A 16,486-nucleotide genomic window follows, 5' to 3' on the forward strand; every position below is an offset into this window, starting at 1 on the left:
GTTATTTTGTCCCACCCCTACAATACCCAACATGCACTGTATGAAAAAATAACAGCAATTAAGTAAATCAGTATGTCATTATATATAAACCACACACATGAACATTTTCATTTAATGGAAAACACTGACTTAAAAAATCTTCACTGCAGATAAACCAGGTAGGGTGAACAGAACGTTTTCTAATTCACTCTGCCCCATATACTTATAGTGTTTACAACATCCAGCACTAAAACAATAAAAAGTGATGAGGAGGACTCACTAATGACAAGGAATAATTCTGAAGATGGAAGAGAACAGGCAGGTTTAGGACACTGCACTAGTCTAATCTAATATGGAATCATCAGCCCTGGCCGAGGTTTGTCCACTAAATCACCAAACATAATGTATCATTTGTCTTTCATGAACTAGCCTACTAATGGTTCGTAATCCTGACTTGTCTTCCGTGACACCTACTACTAATTTATGGGTTTCCTCCACGTGCACCACTTCCGTCCTGCGTACGACCAGGAGCCCAAAGCCAATCATCCACTTAGCAGCGTTAGAGGGGAGGGGGGGTCGTCGTCCTTGGCACGGCCTTTTCCTAATTAGAAGGAAGTGGAACACGTGAATTTGCTCTCCTACTTAGACACATGCAAACGAGGTATTCGTGTCTTCGCGGAAAATAGACAACGCTCAGAGTGCATGTGTGCGCGCGTGTGTATGTGTGTGGAGGGTAAAAAAAGAGAAACAGTAGTATGCACGCCTTGGTGAACGCCTTCATGCGCTGCCTGGCCTTCCTCCTGCCTCCCTCTCGGCTTTGTGTCGGCTCCTGCCTGTGGGCTGGGAATGAGTGCGAAGACACGCTGCTGCCGCGGCCCAATCCCAGAGCTCGTCTCAAAAGCAGAAAGCCTCTTACATTTGAGGAAGTAGCAGCAGTGGCAGCAGCGGCGGTGGTGGAGGAGGAGGAAGAAGAGGAGGAGGAGGAAGAGGCACAGCGCGGAGGCTCCAGCCCGTCCGTCTCGCCAGGTCCAGGCTGCGTCTCGCCGGCTGCCACAAGCCCCGCTGTTCCTCAGGGCCCTCCACCGGGTCGGATCTGGATCGGGGGTCTCTGGCGAGCCGTGGAGCGCGTCTTCGGAACCCCCTGGGTGCTTCTCCGCCATTACTGGTGCCCGAAGAAGAAGCGTCGACCGGCTTTACGCACCGCGCATCCTGCCCGCGCCTTCGACTCGAGCCAGATAAGAAGCGTCCAGGCAGGCGCTGCTGCTGCCGCCGCCGCCGCCGCTGCTGCTACCGCCGAGGGAGGAGAGCAGGGAGCGGGCGGGAGCACCCCGGCTCATTCGGGGACCATGAGCGGGTCTGTGGACATCCCCGGTCCGAACCCGGCGGCGTGCGCCTCGGATGCGTCAGCGGAGCGCGGCTTCGATGAGGTAATCACCGTGGATCAGCACACGCAGGAGATGGGGACGGTGACGATCACGGTGGCCATTCAGGCGGCGGAGGACGAGGAGCCCGAGGTGTCGTCCAGCATCATCGACTTCCTCGGGGGAAGCTGCAGCGAGGACGAAATCGGAAGATATGACAAATCCAGGTTGGAGTTGCACAATACTTTTAAGTTTTCTGAACAATGTCAGATAGCAGAACAATTAAGTCCATCATGCTCTGGTAAACAAACTGCTTCCTTTGTAATAAAAGACCTGCGCTTTAATCATTGACACATTTAAGTCCCATGATTGCAAGTCAACTGCCTCCTCCGAACACCAGGGTTCAAGCTGGGCTAAGAAACACTTTCCTCTCGGTGGCAAGGTTACACGGTGTATATCTGCATCGGATTTGACTCTGTATTAGCCATAGCTCCACTCGCTGCTCATGTGCTGGCAGGTCCCCAGCAGTAGGTACAGTTGGATTGGTTTGTTCCACTGGGAGAATGCCAGTTGTGTACACAGATGCTGTTCAAACAGCTACAATCCAAACAGGCGACCACAAGAAAGGGAAACAGCATCGCAATGTGCCCAGGAGGACAATAGATGCTTCCAACCGGGAGTGCAAATCCTCACAGACAGATATACTAGAGGGATATAATTATGATCATCTCCTGGGTGGGACAGCAGGGAAGTGAAGAGTGTAACCACCTGCAGGCAGCACCGGTGCTGTTAAACCAGACACCTGTGACCGAGATAAAGGATGGCACCTTAACTTTAATCTAATTCCCCTGCGTCATGGCCTGCTATTTTTATCCTTTGACCTGCAAGTTCCTCACTTGGACAACGTGCGAAAAGAGTGAGTCAGTTGTAGAAAAGGCCAAAGAGGGAAATGCATCACTCTCTTGTTTGCTTGTAGGTCACACCTTTAGTGACTCACTGGCACAGACACCTGTGCACATTTCTGTTCTCCACACAGGATGACGTTTTAAGAGCATCAAACATCTGATAGCATGCTGGTTACTAATAGAGTGTAGTTTATCAGCTGTCCTTTCATGTGACTGTTGCACCCAATATTCCTGCTACACATTGCGCTATAACAGTGATGTGAAAAGTGTGGAAATTCCCCAGTATCTATCATCTCTGCTGTGATTTCTTGAACGCACATGTTAACATCTCTTTTGATCATGCGGTGACAGTATTTTCCTCTGAATGCTGGTGGTTATTCTGTGGAAGCCGTGGGCTTGTGCCAGCTGTGTGGTCAGTCGGCTGGAAAGCTGTCGACTGAGGGTGTGCGAGGGAGGAGGCTGGAGGAGGTGATGAGTCATCCACAAAATTTCATTCAGACCCTCACTCTTAATCTGCAGGGCTACCCGACTGTGCTGCTTCACGGCTTTGGCCAAGTGCCTGCGGGAGATCTTTGTGCTTTTTGTCTTTTAAACATCTACCGTATTGGTAGCAGTTTTTGTAAACTGTGCGAATTTGATTTGGTGAGCCACCATATTATGTGTGGGAGGTAGAGCCTGTGACTCTGCACCCTTCAGATGGAGAGGTCTTGGCAGTTTCGGGACAGGGGCGACACTGTGGGTCGAGGTCTGGCAGCGAGGCATGGTGACATGGCTGGAGACGCAGCTTGTCAACTGCTGTGAGACAAAATCTGAAAGGAGGAAGACAGTCCATCCCTTTTCTCTCATGTTGCAGAGAGGCATGGCAGGATAATGATGCACTGCTGCCAACAACTTGTAAGACTCTGGCTTATTGTATTAATGAAAGTGAGACGTGTAACAGTGGTAATGTTTGCAGTTTTAGGGTTTGAAACATTTTTATAGCAACAATGTCAGATAACTATACATTTAAGTCCACCATACTATGATTGGGTAAACAAACTGCTTCCTTTGCATTAAAAGAGCAACTGCCTCCTCCAAACACCAGGGTTCAAGTTGGGCTAAGAAACAGTTTCCTTTAGGTAGCAAGGTTACACGGTGTATTTCTGCATCGGATTTTACTCTATTAGTTTGCAGTTTTAGGGTATGAAACATTCTGATAGAGTGACGCACTGCTGACCACGATACGTGTTTGTCTTCCCATACGCAGCGGGGCTGGCACCAGTGGAGGGGAGCTGGAGGAGGACAGCTGGCAGCCCCCGGATCCAGATCTCATCCAGAAGCTGGTCGCTCAGATTGAGTACTACCTGTCCGACGAGAACCTGGAGCACGATGCCTTCCTGCTCAAACACGTCAGACGTAACAAACTGGGATTTGTCAGCGTCAAGTTGCTCACATCATTCAAAAAGGTAACCATGGCTGCAGAGCCAGAAACACAATAAGAAGTCATCTGAATTCCCTGCGCTAATAGGGCTGCAAATTGCACACCGAGCCTTTCACTACTATAGGCTAAAATATAGCGTCCACTCTACAAGCTGAATTGTCCACTGGTGGCTCATTATGGGCTTTTAATCTTGTATACTGATATCCCTGAGCTGAGAGTCAGCTGCATATAGTATCGTATATGATAATCATGTATAGTATTTTGAACACTGACAAAAAAAATGTACAAATATAACGTTAATAACAAAGCTGAGGGGGAAAAAAATCCGCTTTCAAATAAGAACCAGGCGCTTGACATTGTAATTGCAATGATGCAGAGGCTTGTGAGAATTGAATAGTAATGAATATCAACATGACTTGTTGTTGGGATGCAACAGTATTCTCTTATTGAGTCACAAACGCTGGTGCTACTCGAGGTTCATGCATACAGATTTGCAGGCCTGCGTGTTTGTGTTTTTCTGTTTATGCTGCAAGTGATCTGCATCCCCTCACACACACTAATTTTTAATATAAACAGGGATTCAACTGTGAGCTTGGCAACACTGAGGTGACACATTTTATAAATAAGAAAATTATACAGCGATGATGTGACTAATGCAGTGAATTCAGGATATTTGAACCGAATGGCTTATATCCACATCCACAAACGGACTCAGTTATTGATTCAGGACCTATGAGTTAAAGGAAAGCACTAATCATTGATCATGCTGACTAGGGCTGGGCGATGAGGCCAAAAATGACATCAAGATAAAAAATGTAATGTAAGTCGATATTGATAATTATCACAATAAATGTCACATTATTTAAACTTATCTTAAGTTTAAAGACAGATCTTTGCTCCTGAGTGCAGTGGCTGATCTAGGATATTTCCGTGCACTATTCCTGATTCAGTAAGGTGCACGTTTAAGTCATTCTTTGTTTACTGTTTGCTCTATAGTTTTGCGCAAAGCCACAAAACATTTTAAACAGTTTAAAAGATAGAATTCTATAACAAAGTGACTAGTTTACAGGACAGGAGCATTTCAGGGGCCATCCAGATTTCAGCCGGGGCCAGTGCCCCCTGACCCTAACCCTGGATCTGCCCCTGCCTGAGTGAAGGTTGTGGTTTTAAATTCTTTATGAGCAGAGAATGATCAACAAGAAAATATTGTACAAATCTGAGGTAGATCCATTTTGTCACGGTGCTTACACAATGCAAAAGCATTATATCGATATATATTGGACTTTTGTTATGTTGCTGTTGATAAATATTATTACATTGGGAGAATTATTGATCATGAATTAGTGTGAATCATTGCCCAGCCCTAATGCTGACCAGCTTAAGTTATTGAACCTTTTTATTAAACATTTCAAGCCTTAAAAAGTAAAGGCTGTATAAGTAGAAACTGTTGCAGAGATCAAAGGTGACCTAGTGGTTTAGAGATTGCACTTCTAAACCATTTAATCTCACCCATGTAACACAACTATCATCTCTTTGCAGGTGAAACACTTGACTCGTGACTGGAGAACAACTGCTTATGCTCTGAGACACTCAAAGATACTTGAGCTGAATGATGAGGGCCGTAAGGTGCGGCGTAAATCCGCAGTGCCGGTCTTTGCCAGCGAGTCGCTGCCTAGCCGCATGCTGCTGTTAAGTGATTTGCAGCAGTGGCCAGAGCTGGCTACTCTCGCGAAGGATAATGGAGGGAACGAGGGAGGAGCGACCCAGCAGGAGCAGCTGATGAAGCTGTTGCTGAAGGCTTTTGGAACATACGGCACCATTGCTTCTGTCAGAGTCCTTAAGCCTGGGAAGGACCTGCCGGCTGACCTGAAGAGGCTGAGCGGCCGCTACACTCAGCTGGGCTCTGAGGAGTGTGCCATCGTGGAGTTTGAGGAGGTGGAGGCTGCTGTTAAAGCCAATGAAGCTGTGGGGAGCGACGATGGTGGGGCCAATTTGCTAGGATTGAAAGTGGTCTTGATTGGCACCAAGCCGCCCAAGAAGAAGGTACCCAAAGAACGACCACGTGAGGAGGGAGGGATGCGCAAGAGTCGCTCGCTCAACAGCAGAATACGGGAGCTTCAGTACCACGGGGACGACTCCGCCTGCAGCTCTTCAGATACTGAGAGCAACCCTACATCCCCAAGGCTTGCCAGGAAGTCCCAGTCCTGCAACAAGCTCAGCCCGACCACTGCCAGTATCAGCTTCCAGAACAATCACCTGAGTCCTGGAATCTCCCCGCGTAACAGTCCGTGGTCCAGCCCCCGCGGCAGCCCCTGTCCCCAGCGCAAATCCCCACATTCCCACAAGTCTCCCCTGGCCAGTGAGGGCAGACTGAGCCCTGAAGCCGGGCGTCGCTGGGCAGACTACTCCTCAGACAGTAGCCTCACCCCTTCAGGGAGCCCATGGGTTCAGCGGCGCAAGCAGGTGGCATCTCAGGAGAGCAGCCCGGTCGGAAGCCCGATGCTGGGTCGAAAGATGCAGAACGCTGACGGCCTACCACCAGGTGTAATGAGGCTGCCCAGGGGTCCCGATGGAACCCGCGGCTTTCACTGTGTCACTATTGGCGAGAGGGGAAAGACTGCTGCTACTCAGACTTGATGCGGAGAGTCCTTATGCATTCCCTAGCCCCCACTCCCCGGAAAACAACATGAGAGATTGGAAATTCAAGCTGTTCTTAGCCATGTCGCTCAGCCCCCACCCCACATTTAAGACTGTGTAGATATACTTTTGTTGAGTGCATCAGTTTTCAGTCTTTGTTATATTTTTATACGACGTTTTGAGTTACCATGGTAACATTAGTGGTTTACTAATGGAAATTTGAGTGAATGTAAATTGATATTGCTTTGAGAGAAAACTTTGCAGACACCACGCTCCATTGCTGTCAAACGTGATTTAAATGGGGTGGGATTGAGAAGGATTTTTTTTTTGTGTGTGTGTCCCGTCATGTGTGTAAAAGCTCCCACCATTAGTGTGTCTGTTGATGGTGTATACATGTGTACGTGGTGTAAGTGTCATAGGGGCATTGACCTGATAGAGATATCACCATATGCCTTTTTCTGTATTCGTCTACTGAGAGTTCCATTTTTACATGCTATTTAAACTGAGACCATAATCACTCCACTGCCATAAAGGTTGGACAGGTAAACGTGGACATGATATTATTTTTGTAGTTTTTATTTAGCCTTTTTTAATTTCAGTATTTTCAGTACGCTTTGGCACTTAGTTGGGAAGGAAGGGTCTCTTCTTGCCCTGTAAATGTTAATTTTTTCGGCTGGCAGCTGCTTTATTTATTTTTTTAGCTTTATTTTTATTATCATTGTTGTTTTCTGTGCATATCTGTTTCCATCGGTCTAAGCTCACAGTGTGGTTTGAGGGATGTTCGGGTCAGGCAGAACAGAGCAGATGCTGACATGTTCTTGCCTTCACATCTGAGCTGGGGTATTTGTACAGTGCAATTCCTATTGTACAAATAAATCACTAAAATTGCAGTTGGTTTGACTTTGTCTTTTGTTTGTGTGACACATATTGAGGCTGTCATGTTGGTGTGAGACAACCATGATCCAAACCTTATTTAGTTTTTTTTTATATAAGTGAGACATTGTTGCCTTGCCTAGTCTGTACAAGGGGGTTTCAGACTTGGAAAGCAGAACTGGCCCACAGGTGTGTTTTTTAAAATGGACTGCACAGATGGGAGCGTCGATGGATTATGAGCTATTTAAATTTTACATAAGAAATACCAGTTGCACCAGTAATGTTTTCAGGTTTCTTGTGACTTGATTATTTGCGAAGGCAGATCTAAGGGTGGGGTCAGGAGTGGCACACTGTCCTGTCGGTAGTCTTTCAAAAAGTGACGTCACGTACTAAAGATTAATAAGAATTTTTTATTTTCTAAGCTTATTTGAAGTACACAATGTGCTCAAACAGGAAACAATTTAAATAAAATATATCACCTATGTGTGGCTATGCTCAAAGCATTAGAGCTAACTGGTAACAAGGAATGACTTAAATGTGCACCCAACTGAATCAGGAAGTGTGCATGGGTATTCGAGATATAATTGGCCCCTCTATGTAAATTGTGGCCCCTTTTTTAGCCCCTTTTATAGCCCCTTATTTTGAAAAACAGTTTATCTGCCACTGACTGTATGCAATGCCAAAAAATTCCCTTTTCTCATGTTTTCATTTGACAATGTGGAATGTATTAGATATAATTAGGCTTTTATGTCTAAAAACATCTAGAAATGATCCAGATTGACTTTATTTATATAACTCAACAACATAACTGTTTGTGTACGAGCATTGTGATTTAAAGAGACCACTTGGAACACCTGCAGCTTAAAGTTGATGTGAATTGCATAGAGACTAAGTGAGCAGTGATTTTCAAGTCTCACCAGATTCTTGAGGTTTGGACTCAGAGACTGCAACAGGAGATCGCTCTGTACTGCATTTATCTCAGTAGGATGTACAATAAGCTCACTTTTGGAAGACCCATCTAAGATTTTTTTGTGTCACTCTTCCACATGCCTTGTGGTTAACACTCCCCAGTTACGTCACTCGCACAGTTGTTGTTCATCTCAACTCTGGAACCCTGTGGATCCTTCAGTGTCCACAGGCCTCGAGGTGACTGCTCTCTAAAGCTTCTATCACATAGACCTGTAGCTTTATGTAGGGCAGTGTGTGACTGACAGTCACTCTGGGAAATGTGCTGGTTTCTTCCACAGATTGCTACTTTTCAAAAGCTTTGTTGCATAATTGCCTGGAATATTCCCTTATTTTTTTTTACGTTAAAATGACATTTCACATTCAGAAGCACTTATCTTGAAATCCCTTGTTACTAATCCATTACACACAGGTGAGCTCTATTCAAGTTATGTGACTATAAAAATAAAAAAACTCTATTCATGTGAAATGACCTTTACCTCTGCCAAGCAGATTGTTTTCTTTATCTGTCGTTGCCAAGTTGTGTGAAAACTCTTAAACAGATGACAATGAAACTTGGGTCAGGGAAGAAACCATTACATTTTGGTGCACGGCCAGAACAGGGGGCAGATCCAGGAATCTTTTTTCACTTTCAGTAACATTGTGAGATTGGACGCTTTCCAACATTATTGATTTATCTGAGAATAATTCATGGATCTTAATGAAAAACAGGTTTGTTGAGGGGACTGATATTTATGAGTTTGCAATTTGAAACCAAATAAAAACCTTGATCTAATGAATTTTAAACGTGTTTTCATAAGGAGACTGTTCAGCATTGGCGGATGTATGCACTTCTAGAGGTTTTTCTATTTTTGTATATGTTCTTAATTTAGATCATATGTAGCTTTGTTTTCACTTTGTGTCATTAACTTGTCCTTTTTGCTGATTGAAACAAATGAGTAACACCTTTGTGATTCAGTGACAGCAAAATGGAAAAAGTCCATGGCTGTGTGTACTTTTTATCTGCGCTGTAATTTGTGCCGTATCCCCAGGTGGTGCTAAATGCTCCGTCCAAGTGTGAGGGAGAGGAGCACCGAATGCTCTGAGTTGTCACGCCTCTGGATTCTGTTTGTGCACTTTTTGCAAGAAACACACTCCTGTGGGAGCGAACATAATGGATGGACACAGTCTGTCAGGGACTCGCTGGACACGGAGGGTCAGAGCCGACGCTGCAGACTTCACAGCAGCGATGGGACTAAGTGGGATTGCATAACAGATTGTTAGTGTGAATAAACCTTTGTTCTCTTCCACGCATTATTCAAAACCAAGAAGTCGTGACTGACAATATTTTGGCTCTCTTCCCAAAAAAGAAGCGTATGGATAATGACTGTGGAATAATTGACTACATTAAACTATTATTCTCATGAGAAATTAAATTGTATATAATTACCATTAATCACAGCAAATGGGAATATCATAAAGAGAGAACCAGAAAGACTCTGGCTATTGTTTGTAATTGGGCAGTGGACATTGATGTATGAATGAGGTTATTGAGTGCAGTAATTTAGCTCTTTATTCAAGATATAATTAGTGAGATGAGGTGATCAGATTATTTCTGCTAAAGAGTACAACTAAGTTTGAAGTTAGTCAGGTTTTTATTCCACTGAATTATTCTTCCATCATATTATTTATCATACAGTTGCTGTAGTTTGCATCATCTCAAACAGTTCAGTGTATATATGCATATAAACACACCCACTCCATGTTTTAAATGTCATATGAACTAAAGATCACAATGTATTTAAATTTATTCCATCATGTTTCCTAAAAGTGCAAGAAATCTTGTCTTATTTCAGAATACACTGTGTAGGAGTTTCAAGTCTTTTCCTTGAGCAGCACAGTGTATGACAAACACTTGCATCAGTCTGTGGGAGGGAGCTGTAGCGCTGGTGTCAAATTTGAGGAACTAGAATTAGGGTGGAGTTCATTTACAACAGCATCAGCGAAGCAGCCAATCGGACAAGTCGACACATAAACTAAGAACTTACTAGAGAGAACACAAGTTTTTTTCCTCCCTGTGATTCATTTTTTTTTTTAACTTTCACATTACATAACATGAGCAGAGATATTTACATAAACTTTTGAATTCACAATGCTCTTGTGCAGGCTTGGCTTCACTGAGTGAAATGACTGCAGGTTGATGCCTTGCACAAAGGCCCTATAACAAGTTTGGGAAGGGAGTGTTCCTCAGCCTCTGCATTAGCCTCCTGACCTCCTCTATGTGACACATGCCTGAGGGCAATACGGGCTCCTGGCACCGCTCACTGTGTTTACCGTGAGAAAAAGCACAGACATCTGTGAAAAGGACCTCAGCAAATAATGGAGCTGTGTTCCTACCAGAGGCTGCAGGAGAACAGCATTGAAGCAGGAAATCACCAAGCATCTGTCCTATTGAGTTCACACTGTATTGAGATGACGCTGACACCTGAACTCTTATTGAAATATTGATAGAACATCAGGGGGGGGAAATCAGACATGAAATGACCAGGCTTTGTTCAGTGAAACTAAGGAAGCTTTCAAAATTGCACACAGTTTTATTTACATCACTTAAAAAATGTCATTTACAGTGTCCTAAGAAATTAAAATGACCTGAAACTGAAAACATATTTACATGAAGTGAGGTGTGCCACTGAGTCTCAAGCTCAGATCTTACAGTGTTAGTATACAGACAATACCTTTCTAAACAATGTGAAGAATGAGATGATGAGTATGAAGGACAAATTCTGGTTTAATGCACAGGATATATCTCCAACATCTCCAACACAGGAAACCACAAGAAACTGCAGTTTGCCAGTGAAACACATCCAAGGTGTGTCAATATTTGTTGTGTAATGTGCAGACAAGTTCTGTTAGAGATTGTTGTCTGTGCATTTTCTAAAAATCAGACTGCGTGTTGCAGCAGGTCAGGGGATCATCTAACCCTTGGGGGGAACATTGTAACAGTTGTGGCCTGCACCGTGAGCTCCGTGTATGATCAACATTGAACATGCAAATTAACCATAAAAATCCTTCTACTGTATCACCTTTCAATAAAAACACTGAACATATTCCCTTCTGCATATTCATGCTCTTTCAGGACATCAATATTACACTAGCGCTTGTCAACTGTGTCTGGTGTCACCATAAAAAGCTCTGTGGCCATGGTTACCATTTGACCGCCCCACCCCACCCCACCACACCAGTGATGCTTTCACCTTGCAACAAGGAAGGAGCAACACGCGATAGGATGTTTTTGAAAGTAGGCCTCCACAGGAAACCCTATCTATATATCAGCATGACAGAGCCTAACCACCAGTTAAGTCAAACCAACCAGAGAGAAGTAATTAATGGCTCTTCATCCCCCCCCCACACAGCTTCATCTGCAGAAATCTCACCAGGAGACAGACGCTGAATGATTGGGATTGATCTGATGGTTGTGTGGGTAGAGTCATCATTGGTGTGATGAGGAAAACACTTCCTGCCTGTTAGCAGATGGGATGAGGACGTGTTGCGCAGCAAGCTGGGTCAGGAGAAACGTGCTAAGGACACAGCATCTCAGATCTTCAATCTTTTTGAGATTGAAGCGGAAGCGATATCAACCATTCAACCACGTCTCCAGGGCTTTGCCTCAGATGTAGAGAGAACCGTCAGCGGGTCCTACATAACCAACCCCAATCAGAAGAACATCGATCAAAGTCCAAATACCCAGGCCTCCGAAGCTGAACAGTTTGCCCAGACCCTCTCTCCACTGGCCCAGATAAAATCGGTCTGCCCCAAAACCACCAAGGGTGATGCTAAAGAAAGACATGAGAGAAAAAGAAACACAGATAAAACAAACAGAACTGCTATCAGAGCAACACATGCCACTTAAAGTAGGATTTTGATCTCCACCAAGGAGCTTATTTTTTTTTATTGGCTGCTCTTTGTCTAATTATTAGCAGGATTACGCAAAAACTACTGAACCAATTGTATTGAAACTTGGTGGAAGGGTGCGGTATTAGCCAAGGAAGAACCCATTAACTTTAGGAAGAGATTGGATTAGGCGGGCAGATCCAGAATCCCCCTTTAACATTTTTTAAGCTAATATCTACGAGCAGGTGAAATTTGGGGCGAATTCGGAAAAATGACCTGGATGTATCTGATCTGAATACATGTATATGCAATATCGTAATTAACTGGCCAATCAGCCAGTTAGGGACTATATCATAATTTCTCTGATGGTGGCAGGTTTACCTGAGTGCTAAGGCTGTGGACCATTTATATCCTCCAGTCCAGTCACAAAATAAACGTTTCAGGAAATGCCTTTTACCTACGGAGGGAAAACACATTTAGTGGACAGGGTACAGCAGCTTTGATGTTCATGGCAGTTCTTCAAAGAAATAAGAAAAAACGGAAACAAAGGAACATTTCCGAAAAGAAAATAGAAAACAAATAAGTTTTACTATAGACCCATTTCCTTTAACAAATCTTTACATGTAAAACAAGAAAAGGAACATTTGAGGTATGCTTAAAGACAATAAAAAGCTAAAAGTCCTCTGAGGATAAACTGGGCAGTAATTACCTCTGTACAGAATCACATCCACATATCAAAACGTTCAAATCTACAGCTACAGTATATACTCTATGTAGTTAATTACATCGAGTCTTCTGATGACCCAGGGCCACTCGATGCCCTTTTTAAACTTAATTATGGACATTAAGTTATGGATATGTCTACTTTCTAGTCTCTCTAAGAAGACTACATTTCAACTGCAGCCACCTCAAAACTCTGCTGCTCGCTGGTTGACTAAGACCAGAAACAGAATATTACGCATTACACCAATTTTAAGGTCTCTGCACCAGCTACTTCAGAATTGATTTTAAATCTCTTTTATTGGTTTATAAAGCTCTTAATGCTCTTGGTCCTAACCATTTATCAGATTTTCTTTTACTATTTGATCTCTCTCAAACCCTCAGCTCTTTTGGTCATGAACTTTTAATTTTACCCCAAGATAGAACAAGAACCCACAATGAAGCATCTTTTTATTTTAATTATTCTCTATCTATTCTCCCTTAAAACCTGAGGACATAGAGACTATGGATATTTCCAGAGGCAAATTCAAGACCTAACTTTTAATTGGGCTTTTAAATGAATTTTATGTATTTTCTGTCAAAAACAAAGACAAGACTGTTTTACAGTTATATAATTTTATTCTATTTAATTTATTTAATCATTTACTTACACTTTCTCTGAATTGTTTCCACTTTAATACTCTGGTTTTACTTACTCCTCTTAGTCTTTTGTTATTTTACATCTACTATTTTATCTTTATTCTTTTTACCAGCCTCTGGTGTTTCCTCATTTCAAATGTATGAGATTTACGATAAAGTTTCCTCAGTTCCTTCGAAAATTGCCTTGCTCTGTGCGTGGAAGGGGGTGGGTGTATTGTTCGGATTGCTTTCATTCTGTAAAGCACTTTGTGGTACATTGTGTGAGAAGTGCTAGACAATACAGTCTGATTGATAGAGTCTGAGTGGATGTGCTTCAGTAAACAAATGCTTTTCTGCTTATCCATTTTTTCCTGGCAAAGGGTTATTTTTTTTTAACTTGCATTGGATGAGAAAATCTGCTTTTGACTAAAAGCAACGAAACCTCGCAGACTTTATCTTACCTAAACAATGTACGTGGTCTAACACGTCACACGTGGCGTTGTAGCGCTTGCGTGGGCAGGACACTGTCATACAGTTGGTGGAGTTTGAGCAGCGATACTGGGACGGATCCAGCTGCCAGCAGAACTGACAGATGATGGAGAGGGAGAAGTTGGTTTGCTGCTGTCCTGACTCTCCCTATGAATACAAAAACAACAGGAAATCACTCCACAGCTATTCCTAAATTTAAGGTAGCTATTTTTTTTATTATATCTAATTCTATCAACACACTATGCAGATGTGGGTATAATCATATGCTGATCTTACTCTACCTCTACGCAGCATGAACTTTGAATATTACAAAATAAACTTCTACTCACTATACAGTGAATCCCTTTCTTGGGTTTACAAGTGAAGGAAGCTGGTTTCCCGTAGGTGCAGTTGTATTGGTAATTGCACTGAATGCAATCAGCTGGCAGGCGACTACACAAACCCCCACTTGGACAGTTGGAAGTGTAGTTCTCTTCATCCGAAGGAGACACTGCAAAACAGCAAACATTGAGTTATGGGAATTCATTTCTGCAAATAATCAATGTTATGTAACAAAGCTTTGATGCAAGTTAATTTAAGACTTGGCGCCTGGGATCCCTTTTGGGTGTCAACAAACTTGTGACCGCTTCCCTCTAAACCTCTTGCTAATCTGGGAAATGCTGTGGGAGGTAAATTACACTCTGGCTCCAACAAAAAGGCCTTCAAAGAATGAGTAAGCAAGGTTATTTTCTCCTGATTGCACCATTAAGGCTGCGGTGACTGCCTCGCTATTGTCTGGTATAGTTTTCACCTTATAAGTCTGTGTCATCATGGCAAATTTGCTGTTCTAGAGACATCTGCTGTAACAGGAAGTACCTCAGAGGCCCTTCTCAGTACTTTGGCAGGTTTGTATGTCTTTCTGTTAACAGATTCTGGCCTTGTTCAGACCTGGAATTAACATCTGTCCTGAGAGGTGGGTCAGGTTTTCAGCTCTGGGTTTGTTTGTTGACACTGTGATCAGATCTCACTTTCAAGCTCTATATGCAAATAAACAAACCGACCGAATTATGTTGTTTTTAGCCAGTCTGACTATACAGATGGATCCTTTGTCAATTTGTTTGTATATGTGTTGGTGTGAGAGAAAGAGAAAGGATGAGAGAAAGAGAACAGAGCCAGAAGTAGCTGCGTAAAGTAATGTGATATATGCAGTTGTAAAGAGAAATTACACTTTTTCTAAAATTCTAAAAATACAAAAAATGTTAAATCGTTATGTGTTGATCAGTGTTAATATTGTGGCCACAAATAAATCAATGTATGAAAAAAGGAGAAGTGTGAAAATAATTTTGGTTCACTGTCAGCTATATAGGCGGTCCTTCAAATGTAAACAAATATCTTTCCGTTGCAAACATAACATAACGTGGATATACCCTCTCAAGACAAAGCTTTGTTTCTCTGTCCATTTTTACTATAAAACAACAAAATTAGGTTTTAGAAGGATAACTACAATATTATATGACAACAATTTTAGTTTTCTGCACTGGAGTAAATATTTTGGATAACACCTCACCTGTGAGGCAAGATGTTCTGAGAGTCACATGCCTGCGTGTATGATTTGAAGTAATCCAGTCAGGTAATATCAGCACAAGACTTTGGTTGCCATCTACGTTTAAATTAGTAATACAAATGTTCTGCAGTCATGTCCAACATCAAACTTAGTTTGACCCATATGTTGCCACAGTAAAATGAACCCTGCTTACAGTCAGTGTGATTGATGTTGATTATTGACTAGTGTGTGTTCACCTGAAGATGCAGCAGGGACCACTGGGCTGGTGATGACAGGTCCATGCTGGGCATCTCTGGTGTAAGGGGGCTCCTGGCCAACATGAGGGGAGCTCAGGTATCCTGACAACAAACCAGTGCGACTTAGTCTTAGTTCTCTGTCACGATCATGGTCACGTAGTTAAGTAGGTAATGGGAAATGGGTACTGGTGACTAACGTGTGCTGCATTCACGTGCCATGAGACAGACACGACAATATCGTGTCTAGTTTAAAAATACAGTAGTTGTGTTAGTAACCGGATGCAGGTCTTTGTGTAAAACATGTAAGATGATGTCTGACAAAGACGTTTACATGATAGTGACACTATTCTCAATTTATTAGCGATAGATGACTGTTAGCTTTTCTTTAATATAAATGTAAAGCTCTAAATGGATAATTTACACAACATGCCTGTTACATGAGAAAAACCTTCCTAAATCGGAGCCATTCACTGCATCCTGGGTATTGCTAACTAGCTAGCTAACGCCAGTTTTAGCCCGTTAGCTAACCAATCAATGCTAACTCAATGGGAGGAAGCTAACGCTGTGGTGCTAAAGCGGCCACACGTAGCCCGAGTGAAATGAAAATAAGCCCCATACAGGAACCAGACTGGTGTAAACACGTGCCTGTCTCCATAGACATACCGTTAACACACTGTAAGACCAGGTCCATGACCAACAGAGTCATAATCCCGCAGGTTTTGAAGCAGCGTCCTCGGTCCGGTCTCCATGTTTGACAGATCGTAGCCATTGTTGCGGAGAGCGGAGGATGCGTTCAAGTCAAGTAGGAAAAAACGAGTCTCAGCGATTATCTGCTGGTTTGAAGATAAATCTCTGGCTGTTATAAAATA

General features: G+C 43.0%; 2 protein-coding genes across 3 annotated transcripts; one reads left to right on the top strand and one right to left on the bottom strand.

The window, feature by feature from the left end:
- Nucleotides 1-578: 578 nt before the first annotated feature.
- larp6a (La ribonucleoprotein 6, translational regulator a) lies at nucleotides 579-7,192 on the top strand. Its single transcript, XM_035159870.1, has 3 exons — nucleotides 579-1,567; nucleotides 3,492-3,690; nucleotides 5,205-7,192. The coding sequence occupies exons 1-3, from the start codon at nucleotides 735-737 to the stop codon at nucleotides 6,300-6,302; spliced, it is 2,130 nt and encodes a 709-aa protein (XP_035015761.1). The 5' UTR covers nucleotides 579-734; the 3' UTR covers nucleotides 6,303-7,192.
- Nucleotides 7,193-10,698: 3,506 nt separating this feature from the next.
- On the bottom strand, nucleotides 10,699-16,433 carry tm2d3 (TM2 domain containing 3). Of its 2 annotated transcripts, XM_035161522.2 has the most exons (6): nucleotides 16,281-16,433; nucleotides 15,618-15,719; nucleotides 14,168-14,328; nucleotides 13,811-13,985; nucleotides 12,393-12,468; nucleotides 10,699-11,953 (listed from the first exon to the last, which is right to left on the bottom strand). In XM_035161522.2, exons 1-6 carry the CDS (start codon nucleotides 16,384-16,386, stop codon nucleotides 11,788-11,790), a joined length of 786 nt encoding a protein of 261 aa, XP_035017413.1. In that variant the 5' UTR covers nucleotides 16,387-16,433; the 3' UTR covers nucleotides 10,699-11,787. The 2 variants fall into 2 exon arrangements, with proteins under 2 accessions (XP_035017413.1, XP_035017421.1); XM_035161530.2 differs by lacking the exon at nucleotides 15,618-15,719 and having other exon boundaries at nucleotides 16,281-16,428.
- Nucleotides 16,434-16,486: the final 53 nt, after the last annotated feature.

The sequence above is a fragment of the Hippoglossus stenolepis genome, chromosome 1 (assembly GCF_022539355.2).
Source record: "Hippoglossus stenolepis isolate QCI-W04-F060 chromosome 1, HSTE1.2, whole genome shotgun sequence".
Classification (NCBI taxonomy): Eukaryota; Metazoa; Chordata; class Actinopteri; order Pleuronectiformes; family Pleuronectidae; genus Hippoglossus; species Hippoglossus stenolepis.